The sequence below is a fragment of the Brachyhypopomus gauderio genome, unplaced genomic scaffold (genome assembly GCF_052324685.1).
Source record: "Brachyhypopomus gauderio isolate BG-103 unplaced genomic scaffold, BGAUD_0.2 sc51, whole genome shotgun sequence".
Classification (NCBI taxonomy): domain Eukaryota; kingdom Metazoa; phylum Chordata; class Actinopteri; order Gymnotiformes; family Hypopomidae; genus Brachyhypopomus; species Brachyhypopomus gauderio.
Genome location: NW_027506876.1, coordinates 2,576,751 through 2,593,392, shown reverse-complemented (window position 1 = coordinate 2,593,392; position 16,642 = coordinate 2,576,751). Strand labels below are relative to the sequence as shown.

Sequence of the window (16,642 nt, the reverse complement as noted above, 5' to 3'; positions counted from 1 at the left end):
TGTGATGCTGAGCTGTACAGAGAAAGTCTGAATTTGTTTGTGTATTTGTATGTATAGGTTAACTACCTGGTGTGCTTGTGGGTGTTTGTGTGAGGCTTCTACAGTGCGGGGCAATCGTGACGTGTAGCAGTAACTCTGAGCGATTCATTAAGCTCTTCACTAGGGCTTTGGTTTTGGCCAGAGGGACAGCACTTCTAGACTGCTGCATAGAACTGACCTCCTGAAAAAATTTCTCCCTGCAAAACAACCAAACACACTCTTTTTAATATGAGTATTATTACTAAACCACCAATCAAAGCATAGAGTTTTTCATGCAAGTGTCAATGGTATAAGATCCAACTTAGAACAATTCATATTCCTTTCTGGTGCTTTACATTTATCAAAACATAATGCTTTAACCGAATAACAGACTTCTGACATTTATAACCCACATATCATATCTTACCGCAGTGCCATCACTGCATTCTCTAGATCACTCCAGTCTAAAGGAATCTCTTTCAGAGAACAAAGAAGTTCAAGTTCCTTTATTTTGCTCTGCAAAGACACAAAATTTTACAGTTTACAATTATAAGTATTTTGGCCACCATGTTAATTGCTAACTGTGAATTAGTGTCTTTCTAGTGTTGACTCAAGAAATTGTTTTCAGGTATGTTAAATGTTTAATCATTTTAACAATACAGCTACTTCTGAATAAATGTTAGTCCAGAAATACAATCAGAATTCCAACATAAATGTCCACTGACATAACTGATTTTTGATGCTAACCCCTTCTTACCTCAAAGAAGTGGTAATCGTGAAAGAAGGGTGTGTTGTTGTCTAGTTTGCCCTGTTGAGCTTCGCCGACTTCACTTTGCCACTTCTGTTCTAGCTCAGCCACACTCTGAAACACACATCATGCACAGAGATTGATAGAGAAAAAAGACCCATAAAATATAATTTAAAAAGGATACACATTAGTGCACACTCAGTATGCATACCTGTAGCTGTCTCTCCATAGCGTTGATTTTCTTGAAGGTCTCAACCATGATTTTGCACAACAAATCATGCTCCTCTCTATGTTCCTCTCTGTACTGAAAGTTTACCAGAGACTGCAATGCATCTATTAGACCCAAGTGCTTTATGACACATGACACGATCACCTCCTCCATTACATCTGGCTGGATTACATCTCTAGAAAAAGGACATAAGGAAGCAGGTGTGAAAAAAGTTTTAGTACTCAAAAGCACATGGTGCTAGTACTCAAGAGTCAACATGGTGCTAGTACTCAAGAGTCAACATGGTGCACATGGTGCTAGTACTCAAGAGTCAACATGGTGCTAGTACTCAAAGAGTCAACATGGTGCACATGGTGCTAGTACTCAAGAGTCAACATGGTGCTAGTACTCAAAGAGTCAACATGGTGCTAGTACTCAAAGAGTCAACATGGTGCACATGGTGCTAGTACTCAAGAGTCAACATGGTGCTAGTACTCAAAGACTCAACATGGTGCTAGTACTCAAAGACTCAACATGGTGCACATGGTGCTAGTACTCAAGAGTCAACATTGTGCTAGTACTCAAGAGTCAACATGGTGCCGTAGTACTGTCCATTTTTGCCTTTTCCTGTCATCATAGTATTGTCTTGTAACAGTCAAAGTTACATTTATGTAGAGAGTTTTTTACAACATGTTGTCACCAAGCAGCTTACAAACGCATGGATCCTGATCCCTAATGAGCAAGCCAGGGGGACCAGTGGACATGAAGAACCTCCCTAGGTGGGGATTAGGAAGAAACGTTGTAAGCACCAAGACTCAAAAGGGAACCCATCTTCCATTGTTAAGCCCAACTAGTAGCAGTCCATATTTATAGCTCTATTTCTAGATCGAACAGTCCCTCCAATGTAGATGGCAGCATCCATCTCTCTGTTTTACCCATCTGTTTGAAACTTTACCTCATCAGCTTCCTTGAGGGCCATCGCTTGGTATTCATGGACAGTCTCACTCTGGACAGTGAATCTTGCACTTCCTCCACATACTGGCTAGTATTGTATTGGACCATGGGTGGAAATCTATATGCATAGTGAGTAGTTTTCTGGGCTTTCTAGTCTTGATTTTGGTACTTTTCAGCTCTTCTCTTATCATTCCCATTTAACTGGCTCTTGAGGACCTGAACTATGCTAGTAAGGACATGGATGTTGTTGTCCATCTCATTTCTGCCTCATAATTCCTATGTGCTTGGAGATTTGTAGCTGTGGTCAAGGGCTGTTAGATTCCTTGTGGTAGTTAAGCACTTTGATTGCACAACTGATGAATGTCCTGTTTCTTTGGAAATCTTATATACTTCAGTACAATTTTAAATATCTTAACATCTCTTACTACAGGATACTCCAATTATGTCACCTAGAATCTTCTAGCAGATCTTTATATTACACTTACTTGATGCTGGGGCGAAATTGTGGCCGAGCTCTGCCAGAGAGTTCCCTAAGGCGGCCCATTATGCCTGGTGGAAGACGGATACGTGGCAAGTCACAGTAGACACCAGGAATGAGGCCCGGTGTAGGGATAAGGACATCTGTGGGGTAGGTAAACTCCCTGTCCTCATCAATAGTGAGTGGAAGGGGAGATGGAGAGGGGGTGAGGGCAGGAGAGATGGCACCATTGGCTTCAACCTGCCATTGGCATCTGCATGTAAGAGGATGCATGAAAAAAGTCATGATTATTAAACAGTATTATCATTTCTAAGGATCACATTAATTAACTTAGAACCAGTTCACATCCCATCCCATTCCAAGTCAGGTCACCTTTGCAAAAGCTTGGAACAGAGAAGATCATGGCAAGCTTCCTCCTCCCGTGTGATCTCAGGACCATTGTAAAGAATGCGTAACATAGAGCACGCCAGGACAGACAGGCCCAATGCCAGATCAGCCAGAAAGGGCAGACCCCCAGACACATCTTCTGAAGACTCCTGAAACATCCACACATTTGTAAGTGGGTAGTCAATATTAGTTATTCCCCTCATCTGCAAGCAGAATACAATAAAATAGTTTGAAATTAGCATAACAAGAATAATATTTCATGTAAAAGGCACAGACATGAATGTCAACTACATGCAAGAGAAAAAGCACTTAAATTGCTAGTTCACAAATGTCTATACATAGCAACTGTTGCACATTTATTAAATTAGACAATAGACAGTATCAATAGACTGTGATTCTTTAATTGGTTAAAAATGGTAAAAATGTCATAAAATGCTATGGCACCAAGAGAAATGCAAACTATACATCTAAACTAGGGGTCGGCAACCTTTGAGACATGGAGTGCCAACTTTCACATTTCTAGTCAATGAGTGCGCCACTATCAACAAATAAAATTGGAGCCGGGGGGGGGTGCATGTTGCACTGACAGTCACACTGTGTCAATAGTTGACGTTGGGGGGCAGAGCAAACTACTAATGGACCTGATTTATTTCAGCGAACTCGGAGCGGTCGTTAGCGCTTGATTCATCGCTATTTAAATATTTGTTTTTAACTGTAAAAACTGCATGGGACCAAAACCGGCTTTTGAAAAAGTGGGGGGGGACATGTCTATTAATTTTTTTGCTGATGCTGTTCCAGCATGCTGCGTTCCAGTGATTATGCTTCGGCGTGCTATAGGTTGCCGACCCCTGATCTAAACAAACATCTAGCATGTTGTTTTAACATGTTTAAAGCATCCTTGTGATCTGGACTTCACACCAACCCTTATTTGTCACTGACCCTAATATAAAAACATGAAATTATGGAAATTCATATTTATTGTGAATTTCATATTTATTGTGAAAAAGCAAAGTTACTAGTGTTATGACCTCCGTCATATATTGTGTGTTGTGCTATGCCTGTATCTGTGTCTGCCCCTTTAAGAATGTTTACAGAGGGCCGTCCTGTTTACAGAGGTTCCACACCTGATGCGGCTTACCGTGACGACGGAGGAAGGTGGAAAAGAAGCATAAAAGGCGGAAGTGGACATGGACGAAGCAGGCTACGCCTCGGTTTTGTGCTTGTTCTAGTTATATATATATTGCACCAGTAGTAAGGGTGACTGGCTGTTTTGTTTCTGGTTTAAGGGTTTGGTTCTGTGTGTTTGGCTAATCAGGGAGTTAGGAGAGACATTGTTTTTTTGTTTCACGTTTGTTTGAGAAGGGTTAATTAGTAGTCCCTGTGTTAGTTAGTGTGGGTTTTTTGTTTGTAAAACATCTTTCAACTATTCAATTTGGGCTGTCTCTGTGGGTGTTTTTGAACATTTGGCCGTCACAGGTTATCATATACCGGTTCATCATTTTCATTTTCTCTGTTACTAGTCCCCACCTAGACGGGGTACGTAACAATAACGAATAATGTACTCAGTATTAATTTTGGTTGTATGAATCATGGTTTGGTGGTTTCATAACACTATGAAGGTCTTTTAGTTCATATCTTAGAATAAATATTGTTTAATTTTATTCCAAGTCATTTCCTTTACATCAAACCCACAATGATGATAACTGGTTAGAAGTGCATGAGATTGTTGATGTACACATTTAATTATATAATTTTAATTGAACGAAATGCATTTTCCAGTGCAGTTTTAGTATTAAATTGGTCCAAATATAAAAAGATCTAATAAATGAATGTGCTCTCTGCAAAGAAATGACTACAGTTAGCCTAATAAGCTTGACATAACCAATCAAATGGACTGATTAATCATTTACATATATAAGTAACTGAGTAAGGACAGACTAAAGTGACGCCACTGATGGATTTCTGTAGACTCCTGCGTTGTCCATGATCAAATCAAAGCTGCTGTATCCCAGTGTGTGTATGCTGTGACTAAAGCTCTGCTGTGCCATGCACCAATATATAGAACATGTCCACATTCTAAAGATGCATGAAATCAGAATAGGTTTTCATATAAATGGAAGCATTCCTGGAATTGTCAGTGCAGTGGATGGCACAATGATCCCCATACATACTCTCAGCTTCTTGAACCCTAAAGGCATAAGAGTACACGTTCCCACCCAATAATTCCTGTTCAAACTACAAAACTACAGTAGAGTTCAGCCATGCTCTACATTTCCTGATTTAACACGAATTGTTTGTGTTGTTTTACAAAGTAAACAGCTATAAGGATATACATTAAAGAAGCGGCCTGTGGAAACTGCTGCACATAATCTTGTCAGTGTCATGAAGGCAATCCAAAAATCCAGTGGTTGATACAAAAATATGAGGGATGTAAAGTAAAAGAAGGAGACTTTCTGGGTTACGCTGCCTCATAGAACCTGATTCAGCAGAAGAGTTTAATCAAAGAAGGTGCATTCTTTAACAGATGCAAAAGAAAAACCCGGGAAGGAGTTTGGACTGGCCAAGGCATAAGATGAATTTCTACAAAAGATTATCATGTTTCCACTGTATGAATCAACAGTGGTTAGTAGTCAGTGACCTAGTGCTTGCCTCAAATGTTTTGCTTTTGATACTACTTAAATTGTGACACTACCAATGATTACATAATCAAATATGTACTAATAATGAACAAGCTATAAAGCCCAGATATTGTGGAATTATTAAAACTGCCTACTAAAACATGACAACATGCTTGCCTGTGCTCGAACAGTGCAGGAGAAACCCCACATGGCTTTGTCCGGAGTGTTGTGCTCACGGCCACTTCTCATCTCAAAGGAGAATGTCACTGTGTCTCCCTCCACCTGGATGAAAACAAAAGCATGTGACAGTGATTGTATGGGTTTGGAAAGTAGACAATCTGTTTGCTTGATGTATTTTGCTCTTAAAATGTTTTTGATTTTGATCCAATATGCCAGTGTCATTGTCCAATTACTTATAGATGTTGCTGTGCATCTCAATACATATGCTCCTAATCATTTAACCATGCCTGCTTCAGAATCTCATTTCTAACACACATTTCTAACTGAATACTATTTTATTTATTTTTTATTTTTTCATTATTTATTTATTAAGTTTAATAAATTTGACAACATGAATAAGTGCCAACAACTGACATTAAAACTGCACTATACATTTGCACAAAAGGTGCACTGCATTGTATTTAGTTGTATTTAATTCCTATTCATATGATGTGGCAATAATTAAGTTCCAGTTGCCAACACTGCCAATTGAGATTTTCACCATCATCGGAATTAGCCTTCTGCATTTTCCCATCTGTGCAGTGAAAACACGAACACACACACGATCACTACGGGGCTGTGGTATACACACGCAGCCCTAGCGCTAGCCTGGGGAACAGCTGGGGTTAAGTGCCTTGCTCAAGAGCACTTCAGTCATGACCTGGGAATCCCTAACCACCAGACCATGAATACTCAAATACTGATGCAGTATCTATACCCAAACCCTGTGAAAGTAAACATGTAACTTTATTTTTAAACACCCATACTCAGAAAAAGACAAATGACTATTTAAATCATATGAGTCATGAGGTACATGAAAACCCATTGATAAACATTTGTAAATTTCACAGCACAAAGACAGGAGCTACAGGTTGCATTGAGTAAAGTACTAAAGTACTAGCATTAGTACTTCTAAATCCTGGACGAATAAGAAAGCTGTATCTCTCTTTTTATAGTTTATTTCTCCCCGATGCCTGAATTTGCATTTTTTTTACTAAATGTGTCATTCTGGGATTCACATAACCTTCCTCTACTCCAACTGCATTTGTCAAATTTGCCATTACTCACAAACCAAATTCATTAGCTAGAATTTTGTTGAGGACTTGCATGTGTAACCAATCGCTAAAAAGATTGCCCACTTCCAATTCTTACCTGGAAGTTTACTGGCAGACAGGTTCAGGTAGTATTTTTTTGCTGAATGGTTTTCTATTATACAGCATTACCATTATAAGCAAATGAGGACATCATGTGGGAACACCACATAACATGCAAATGGTAACATACACTGCTTGACACTGTGCCTATAACCCTGACCTCTGTAATCATGAAGGTCTTTGAACACCTAGTCTTATTCCAGCTTAAGGCCATCACAAACCCTCTGTTAGGGCATACTCACACTAGACGCGTTTTGCTGGTTCCGTGCTGGGGCCCGGTTATCCCCCCTCATCAACCCGGCTCGAGCACGCTTACGTCATCACAACGCTACTTTATTTGGAAAAAAAATGTGCTCGCAATAAAACTATGGAGTTCACAATTCTCTTTTTATTGTATTTTTGGAGTCGTTTTGGGAGTGCAGAAACACGGTGCAAGCACAGATTTATCGATCATGTCATTTGCCGCCATGACTGTTTAACGTGAGCGTCGCATCACTGACGTCATGTTTGAGTTCCGGCAAAATGAACCAATCACACGAGACACCAAGCGGGCCCGGGCACAGATAGCGCTCACACTAGAAGCGAACCGTGCCCGAGTCCAAGCGAATCTTAACTGGGCCGGGGCCGGTCACGGTTCGGAGCGATCACACTAGTCAAACAAACCGTGCTTCGGCAGGGAACTATGCCCGGGCCCGGATCACAGACCCTAGTGTGAGTACACCCTTAGATCTTTTTGATAATTTAGTCAGCTTGGCCCTGCACTTCATGCTATAACATCTCCTGGAGCCCATGACAGAGTATATGTGTGTTTACTCAGCTCAGCTTTCAACACCATAGTGGACTCATTATCCACAATCATTTAAAGCATAAACCAACAATATTACTTTTCTCAGTAGCGAACCGTGACCATTAAATCTGGGCCCGCTATCCCCCCCCCCCCCCCGAATTTTTTTTCCCTCTCCTAATAAACTGCTATAAAGAAAAAAAAGAGACGACAGTATAGCTTTAGAAACGCAATAAACAATAACATTTGTACTAGATAACTTGTTAAGCAAAATAAGTTTCCAAACAAAACTCACAGCTCTGTGGTTCACGGAAGCGGAATATGTAAATGAGGACGTCAAAGGACTGAATCGAAACTAGCTAGCGGCGGTAGGCGACAGCTAGCGTCGCCACAGCGGGTGCAAATGATCATACAGTTAAGCCCGCCCACTAAGAGGGAAGATATGATTGGTCAATTTTACTGTCATTTGAAACTGGTATTGCGCTGAATTATAACTGCCAGGCCCTCTGTAAACTAACAGCGGGCGTCACAGTCCCGATAGGGGGAGACACAGGCTCACAGGCTTCCACTTAACCCCTCACCTTCCAACACAGATTGAATAGACACGGTTGAATAATTTATTTGCTTATATTTTTGTAATTGTTTAGATGTCGATTGTCAAACTTAGTAGATAAAATAAAATTGGACAATTATATATATAATGTTTTAAGAATATTTTAGGCCCTCTGAGAGGGCGTAGAGGGCCCTGACGGTTCCCCACTGACTTTTCTGTAATATATGCTTATTAGCACAACTGCACAGGTGTAACTTTTTTATTAATATTTGTGTAATTCTGGAATTTTACACACAATGTTTATATCATATTTCCCTTGTGGCTCTTTACTAATTCTAATTCTTTGTTCTACACTATGTTTGCCAGGACGCCAACTACTGAGAGACCAAGGCTGAAGTACTGAAAGGCCCTAACAACAACACAGTCAACATGGTGACGGAGGAGGACTGTGAACTTCACAGAAAAATTCTGTGTCCCATCCTTACCGCCGCACCCATCGTCACAAAGTGAGAGCAAACTAGATTTTATGTTTATGATGGAAACATGGCTTGACGAGAATGGGGCAGCCTCACTTATTGAAACTGCTCCACAGAATTACAACTTTCATTATACTGTACGTGAATGAAAGAAAGGGGGTGGATTAGCAGCTATTGTAATGACTCTTAAATGCCAGAAGACATTGTTTGTTTTTTCCCCATCTTTTGAATATTTAGCCATTTTATAAAAAGCTCTATAGCCAGTTCTGTTTCTGATAGTTTATCGTCCACCAAAACATACACCCTATTTCTTCCCTGAAATTTCAGAATTGCTATCTGTGTTACTTATTATGCTAAGATTCTTCTTATTGGTGATTTTAATCTTCACATTGATATCTCCTTAGATAGAAAAGTTTATAGAACTTTTAAAAACATTCAGTTTTAACCAGCACATTACAAACCCCACACATATCAAAGGACACACTCTAGACCTAGTAATAAACACATTTATAAAGTATATTTATCTAAACAGCCTGTGTAATGAGAGAAGAGAGAATCTATGAAGCGACAAAATGCAACACCTGAGCTATAAATGTACATAAATGTTTTTATAATGGAGTTATCTGGGGGTCCTCTTCCAGAACATTGTTTAAAGATCAAGTCAAATTTAGTGAATCCTGGTGAGTTTTAAAATGGTATGAAGCTCTCTTGTTTTTATCAGATTCACTATCGCAAAAACATAAGCAGTAAGATTACCTGGTTTATCTTACAAAAAAATTTAATGTCCAAAAATGGCAACTTAAATCGCACCACTGGATGGAGCTTTTAAATACAAACAGAACAACACCATCCATGTTAAACTGGCTTAGAAATAAAAAAGTTGACATTTCAAATGGAAGAAATGCGCCTTTTTTCTTCGACTATTAAAGCTAAACGAAGAAAAGTCTGTGATCGGTGGAGAGATTCTTCAGTATAAATAACCATAACTTCTATATTTCACTACAAATTCAAATAAAATTTGAAATGTAGTCACTTTATAGTATGGACATGACCGTATAATATTCAAAATGAATGAACAAATGAATATTTAATGATTAATCTTTAAATTCATTAATAAATAAGTCAGGTAATCATTATGGTGAAATAAAAAAAACTACATTTCTATTAATATTCTGAGAAAACGCTGTAACCTAAAGATTCTGTTAACACAATTAAGACACAATATGATAAAAACAGGCGTGTAGGCATGATTAATTCATTATTTATTTATTTATTACTGTTATTAAAATTATCTGATACAAGACAACTCAAAGAAATTATGTCAATAAAGTTTAAAAGTATTGCAACTATTATGATTATAGTTAGTTTAAATATATAAAATATTTTATAAATATTTCGTGTTGGTTTATTAGGACATAAATTATGTGATTTTGTATTACGCCTTACGGTCTGACCACCTGTACCGGCTCAAAAAAAAACACTCTTATATTTCTGATAAAAATTTAACTTGGTGTTTGGTGTGCGCGGCGGAAGAATACACAGTTATGCGGCTTGAGACCGAGGAGGACGGCGTCAGGATAGGATAACTGCGTGCAGTACGTTATTCGTGTACAGTATGTACCTTTGTTCCGACAAAGCCTGGTTAAAGCAAACACCCACACTACGCAAAGTAAAGCCTGTATACTTGACGAGTCGCCCTCGCGTCGAAAATGGCGTAATCGCGGTGGCTCCACCCGTGCGCGAGAGCCTCGCGCGCTGGCGATTCGCGAGGTCGTGCACCTCTCGAATTTTGTAACTTCACTTCGCCCGCGCCGCGCTTCAGCGCAATGAACTGTTTGCAGGGTTCATACACCTTTACAAGGTGGAATTAAAACACTTGTACGTCACCGGCGCACGGCAGCACGCTCGCACGCAAACGCGGATTCACGTATCACATTAGCATAGCTTAGCTATAGCCTAATACACTTACATTAAACACTACAATTCTAAATCAGTATAATACACTTACCGACATCTGATTATTTTATCTCGTTTCTGTTTTCTCGTCTCTTTTTTCTCCCTCTGTTTTCTCCCCCTGTTTCTTTCTTTCTCCCTCTGTTTTGTCTCCCCTGTTTTTCATGGCTACCGCGGAGGAACGGGCTCTCGTCAAGCTCGGCTCGGAGCTGGACAAGTTGGGTCGGCAGATCCAGCGTCTTCTGGAGAAGCAAGCGGAGCTCACCCAGGAGAAGACCAGGCTCGAGGCCGCCCGCGACGCTGCCTACTCGGCCGTCTCCACTCCCTCGTCACGGCGGCTCAGCGCGACCGCCATCTTGACCCGGGCACCAGGCTGGGAGCGCCAGCGAGGACGCGGAAGGCAGCCGGCGTCGTCACCCCTACCTCAGCCGGACTTCTCCTCTGCGAATCCGTTCGAGGTGCTCAGCTCCAGGTCCTCCGCCTCGCCCTCACCCCTGCGTCCGACACCACCCTCACCAGCGCCGGCACCGAAGAAGAATAAGGGCGGTATCCTTGTTATCGGCGACTCGATAACACGACACGTAAAGATTCACCTGCCAGGCGCTAAAAGAACCCCCACTGTGTCATGTTTTCCAGGCGCTCGTGTCCTGGACGTGGCCAGGCGGCTTCCCTCGGCGCTGAAGCAGCGAGACGACTTCGGCACCGTCGTCCTTCACGTGGGGGCTGTCGACACCTTCGCCCGGCGCAGCGAGATCCTGAAGGAGCACTACCGCTCGCTTCTGGACACCGCGCGGAAGAAGACGTCGGCCAGGCTTGTTGTCTCCGGTCCGCTTCCAACGTTCCGGCGAGGGTGAGAGTCATACAGTCGTCTTTTCTGTCTCCACAGCTGGCTCCGGGACACCTGTAGCAGCGCCGGCGTGGACTACGTCGACAACTGGGAGAGTTTCCGAGAGCGTCCATCACTCTACCGCCGAGATGGACTTCACCCCAGTCGCCTAGGCTCGGCAGTCCTCTCCAGGAACATCGAGGACGTGCTACGTCGGGCCTGACCAGCCACAACAAACCACGCAAATCAGCTAAGTAGAACTTACTTCCCTAACTACCAAACCATTGAGACTGTGTCTGTTAGCCGTGGCAGGTATAAAAATAACAGGGCGATATGTTCTAAAAATCTAATTAAAATTAAATTAAATAATCAACATGAAGTGAGCAGCAATATTAAGCTAAGGCTAGGACTTTTAAACATTAGATCGCTTGCATCAAAAGCTGTGATAGTAAACGAAATAATCTCAGATAACAGACTAAATGCACTCTGTTTAACAGAAACATGGGCTAGAGTAGGCGAATATGTAAGTTTTAATGAAGCAGCTCCTCCTGGATAGAGTTATGTTCATCAGCCCCGTATCACAGGGCGTGGAGGTGGAGTAGCCACAATATATGACACAGACATAGGTTTTACTGTAAAACCAACCACCTCTATTAACTCATTTGAGGCTTTGATAGGTGAAATAGGCAATAATCTTATAGGCAATAAAACAAAGCTTAAATTAGTGACCATCTATCGACCGCCGGGTCCCTACTCAGAATTTCTTCAGGAATTTGCTGAGTTTCTTTCGGAACTAGTCTTAACCATCGAGAGATTTGTAATTGTGGGGGATTTCAACATTCATTATGAAAATGAATCAGACCCACTGAAAATTGCGTTCGACTCCATACTAGATTCAGTAGGTATAGCCCAAAATGTGACAGGGCCTACCCACCGCTGTAAACACACCTTAGACTTAATACTTACTTACGGATTAAACATAGAACATCTGGCAGTCATCCCCCAAAATGACGCCATTTCAGATCATTTCTTACTAATATATGAAATGACTTTATACAATGTACATCAGATGCGCCATACAAAAACCACGCGCACTATTACATCCGACACTGCAGCAACATTTATAAACTTACTGCCAGAGCTACCGAACACTATGCCACTGCAGCCCAATGAATTGGAACAGGCAACACAACAGTTTTATTCCACACTCAGCAATACCTTAGACAGTGTAGCTCCAATTAAAACAAAATTATTTAGGGAGAAAAAGCTATCACCATGGTATGACGAACACACTCGTCTTCTAAAACAGGCAGCTCGAGCAGCGGAGCGAAAATGGAAATCCACCTCACTAGAAGTGTTTAGAATCACATGGAAAGACGCCATAGTCAAATATAAACATGCCCTAATAAAAGCTAGAGCCGCATACTATTCGACACTAATAGAAAACAACAAGAATAACCCTAGATTTCTCTTCGCGACGGTATCTAAACTAACAAGAAATATCAACGACACTAGTTCTAACACAGCACTTACACACACTAGCGATGAATTTTTAAACTTTTTCAATAATAAAATAGATAATATCCGACTACAGAGTCATAATACATCGCAGCCTAACCTCCAATCCAACCCCAGTAGTTCAGCTATTAGTAACTATGCATCCAAAAATATTACTGAGCTAAATATCTTCAATCCTATATCGCAAAAAGAGCTCACAACACTGATTAATTCGTCTAAGCCTACATCATGTATATTTGACCCAGTTCCAACCCGTCTATTTAAAGACCTACTCCCAGCCACTGCAGGGCCCTTACTTAATATGATTAACTCCTCCCTTAACCTAGGTTACATGCCCAAACAATTAAAATGCGCCGTAATTAGACCCTTGATTAAAAAACAGAATCTCGATCCGCAGATTTTAGCCAACTATAGACCCATTTCTAATCTCCCATTTATCTCTAAAATTTTAGAAAAAGCAGTTTCCAATCAGTTAAACCACTATCTCCAATCAAATAGTATCCATGAAAAGTTCCAATCAGGATTTAGACCAAACCACAGCACTGAAACAGCTTTACTCAGGGTAGTGAATGATCTACTAATATCGGCCGATAATGGGCTCGTCTCGTTCCTTATACTGTTGGATCTTAGTGCAGCTTTTGATACTGTAGACCACAACATTTTGCTGGATAGACTAGAAAACACAGTAGGTATTAAAGGAGTCGCACTCTCCTGGTTTAGATCATATTTAACTGACCGCTTCCAATGTGTAAGTGTTAATAATAAAACCTCTAAATCTGTGCAGGTTAAATATGGTGTCCCACAAGGGACAGTCCTAGGACCACTTCTATTCACACTGTACATGTTACCCTTAGGCGAAATTATGCATAAGCATGACATCAGTTTCCATTCCTACGCAGACGACACTCAGCTATATTTATCGGCAAAACCCGATGATTTAGGCGCAAACAGTAAGATTGAGAAATGTGTAGAAGAGATAAAACATTGGATGGCGTGTAACTTTCTAGCACTAAATGCCGATAAAACAGAATTGATAATAGTTGGGTCTAGGGCTGCGAGACAAGATACATAATGCAGCATTGAATCTACATTCTTTTACTATAACCCCCAGCGCAGAGGTAAAGAACTTGGGCGTCACAATAGACCCAGATCTCTCGTTCGATACACATATTAATAATATAACTAGGGTAGCGTTCTTTCACTTGCGCAACATTGCCAAAATTAGAAACATATTAAATATTAGTGATGCAGAAAAACTAATCCATGCATTCATATCCTCTCGTTTAGATTATTGCAACAGTCTCCTAGCTGGATGTTCTGGTAAATCGATAAACAAACTCCAGCTGGTTCAGAACGCAGCAGCACGAGTTTTAACAAAAACTAAAAAGTTTGATCACATTAGTCCCGTACTATCGTCATTACACTGGCTGCCAATTAGATTCCGTATTGACTATAAAATACTTTTATTAACATATAAAACGCTGCATGGCTTAGCTCCAGACTATCTTAGTGAACTTATTGAACAATATAACCCAGCGCGTTCACTTCGCTCGCAGGACGCAGGGTTATTAACTGTTCCTAGGATCAAAAAGATCACAGCAGGTGGAAGAGCCTTTTCTTTTAAAGCTCCACAATTGTGGAATAATCTTCCTGCCTCTATTCGGGACTCAGACACAGTCTCAATGTTTAAAACTCGATTAAAGACTCATCTGTTTAGTTTGGCCTTTGATTAATCTGTTACATATTTACTACATCTCGTATCTTTTCTCCGAGGTTCACCTGGAGAGTAACATTGCAGTCGGAGCCTACAATACCAGCATCGCTGCTCCGACACGGAATGAAAGCCTGGCGTTCATCAACAGACATTTACAGTGACAATATCATAACCCAGAACTTTCATTTTTACCTTTACTTAGTCTGATTGTGTGATTTGTGTGTGACTTGTGTATTTGTCTGTATTTTGTGTAATCTGTGTGTTAACGGGCCGCCCAATGGAGGATGGGTTCCCTTTTGAGTCTTGGTTCTCCCGAGGTTTCTTCCTATTCCCCACTATCTTAGGGAGTTTTTCCTCGCCACTGTCGCCCTTGGCTTGCTCATTAGGGTTCTGGACCCGTAGTATTGTTAACCTTTTAAATCCTGTAAGGCGCTTTGTGACAACATGTGTTGTGAAAAGCGCTATATAAATAAACTTTGATTGATTGATTGATTGACATTCAAGGTCCATTTCAATATTTCCCAGCATGTTAAACTTAATAAAGTTAAATATTTATACATATACTCACTGGCGTAGGGGAGGGGCACGCAAGGCACACACTGCGGGGGGGGCCCGAACACAGGTGGGCCCCGCCTAAAGCCTGGTTTATACTGTCGCGAGCAACCGTAGTGCGCGACCCTGCGCGAGCGGTGTAGGCGTTTATACTTTCGCGAACGTCGCGAGCGTCGCTGCAGTGTTCTCCGAAACGATAGGTGGCGATAGGTGGCAGTGGAGAATAAAAAACCTCTGCAAAACCGGGGAAAGAACATTTTTACCTGACCAGAGACCGTATATATACACCAGGCATCAAACATAAATATGGCTTTGCAATGTTGTCCGAAACGATATGTGGTAGTATAAAGAAACACTCCTCAAAAAAAGGGGAATGAACATTTACCTGACGCATTTTGATGTTGCTTTGTGTTTCAGGTTTGAAAAGTGCTGGAATTTAGGCTAAAGTACATTAAAATGTTGAAATTACGTTAACAAATACGAGCCTCTTGTAATTCCAGGACGAAACATGAGAGAACGTGAAGACGTTAAGATTGAGCGTTTTGAAAATAAACAACCATTAAATAATGTGATAAAAAGCGAATTATTTCGAGTATATGTATTAATATTTAACCTAATTATGTTTATCGTGCTGGAAAATATTGAAATGGACCTTAAAAGTGCCGTACAAGTGCTTTAATTCCACCTTGTTTAGGTGTATGAACCCTGCAAACATGACTTTGTCGATCGCGCTGAAGCGCGGCGCGCGCGCAAAGTTACAAAATTCGAGAGGTGCACGACTTCGCGCCGCGACAGCGTACATCACTTTCAAGGTCCATTTCAATATTTCCCAGCACGTTAAACTTAGTTAAATATTTATACATATACTCGAAATTATTCGCTTTTTATCAAATTATTTAATGGTTGTTTATTTTCAAAACGCCCAATCTTAACGTCTTCACGTTCTCTCATGTTTCGTCCTGGAATTACAAGAGGCTCGTATTTGTTAACGTATGGTTTCGGACAACACTGCAAAGCCATATTAACTGCAGTGACGCTCGCGACGCTCGCGAAAGTATAAACGCCTACACCGCTCGCGCAGGGTCGCGTGCTACGGTCGCTCGCGAGATTTTAGCTCACGCACGGGGCCTCCTCATTGCCTCCTTGCGGTGGGGCCCCAGAATTTTGCGCTACGCCTCTGCATATACTCAAAACGATTCGAAATAATTCGCGTTTTATTCACATTATTTAGGGGTTGTTTATTTTCAAAACGCCCGATCTTAACGTCTTCTCTCATGTTTCGTCCTGGAATTACAAGAGGCTCGTATTTGTTAACGTAATACAAGAGAATTGTTCAGTCAGATAGCTATTTGTTGTGAAACGAAGTAGATACAATTTCAAGCATGTTCATTTAGCCTAAATTCCAGCACTTTTTTCCTGAAACACAAAGCAACATTAAAATTGGTCAGGTGAATGTTCCCTCCCCAGTTTTTGAGGGCTGTT

General features: G+C 40.9%; 2 protein-coding genes across 8 annotated transcripts in view; one reads left to right on the top strand and one right to left on the bottom strand.

Annotated features, from left to right (window-relative positions):
* The window catches only part of hectd4 (HECT domain E3 ubiquitin protein ligase 4), a 168,319-nt gene that overhangs the window by 77,394 nt on the left and 74,283 nt on the right, over positions 1–16,642 (bottom strand). For all 7 annotated transcript variants that reach the window (XM_076987116.1, XM_076987115.1, XM_076987110.1 and 4 more), the window contains exons 23-29: positions 5,589–5,693; positions 2,779–2,942; positions 2,414–2,659; positions 978–1,170; positions 776–880; positions 446–534; positions 67–236 (exon numbers count right to left, since the gene is read on the bottom strand). In XM_076987116.1, the coding sequence (XP_076843231.1) occupies positions 67–236; positions 446–534; positions 776–880; positions 978–1,170; positions 2,414–2,659; positions 2,779–2,942; positions 5,589–5,693 (1,072 nt within the window). The remainder of the gene's footprint in view (positions 1–66; positions 237–445; positions 535–775; positions 881–977; positions 1,171–2,413; positions 2,660–2,778; positions 2,943–5,588; positions 5,694–16,642) is intronic.
* Positions 10,491–11,716, top strand: LOC143487904 (uncharacterized). Its single transcript, XM_076987195.1, has 2 exons — positions 10,491–11,022; positions 11,187–11,716. Exons 1-2 carry the CDS (start codon positions 10,715–10,717, stop codon positions 11,455–11,457), a joined length of 579 nt encoding a protein of 192 aa, XP_076843310.1. The 5' UTR covers positions 10,491–10,714; the 3' UTR covers positions 11,458–11,716.

Excerpts from the sequence above, each read along its gene's own strand:
- LOC143487904 (XM_076987195.1), top strand. The coding sequence starts at position 10,715 with ATGGCTACCGCGGAGGAACGGGCTCTCGTCAAGCTCGGCTCGGAGCTG. Across the intron at positions 11,023-11,186 it reads TTCGAGGTGCTCAGCTCCAG|GCGCTCGTGTCCTGGACGTG; the intron begins GTCCTCCGCCTC and ends CATGTTTTCCAG.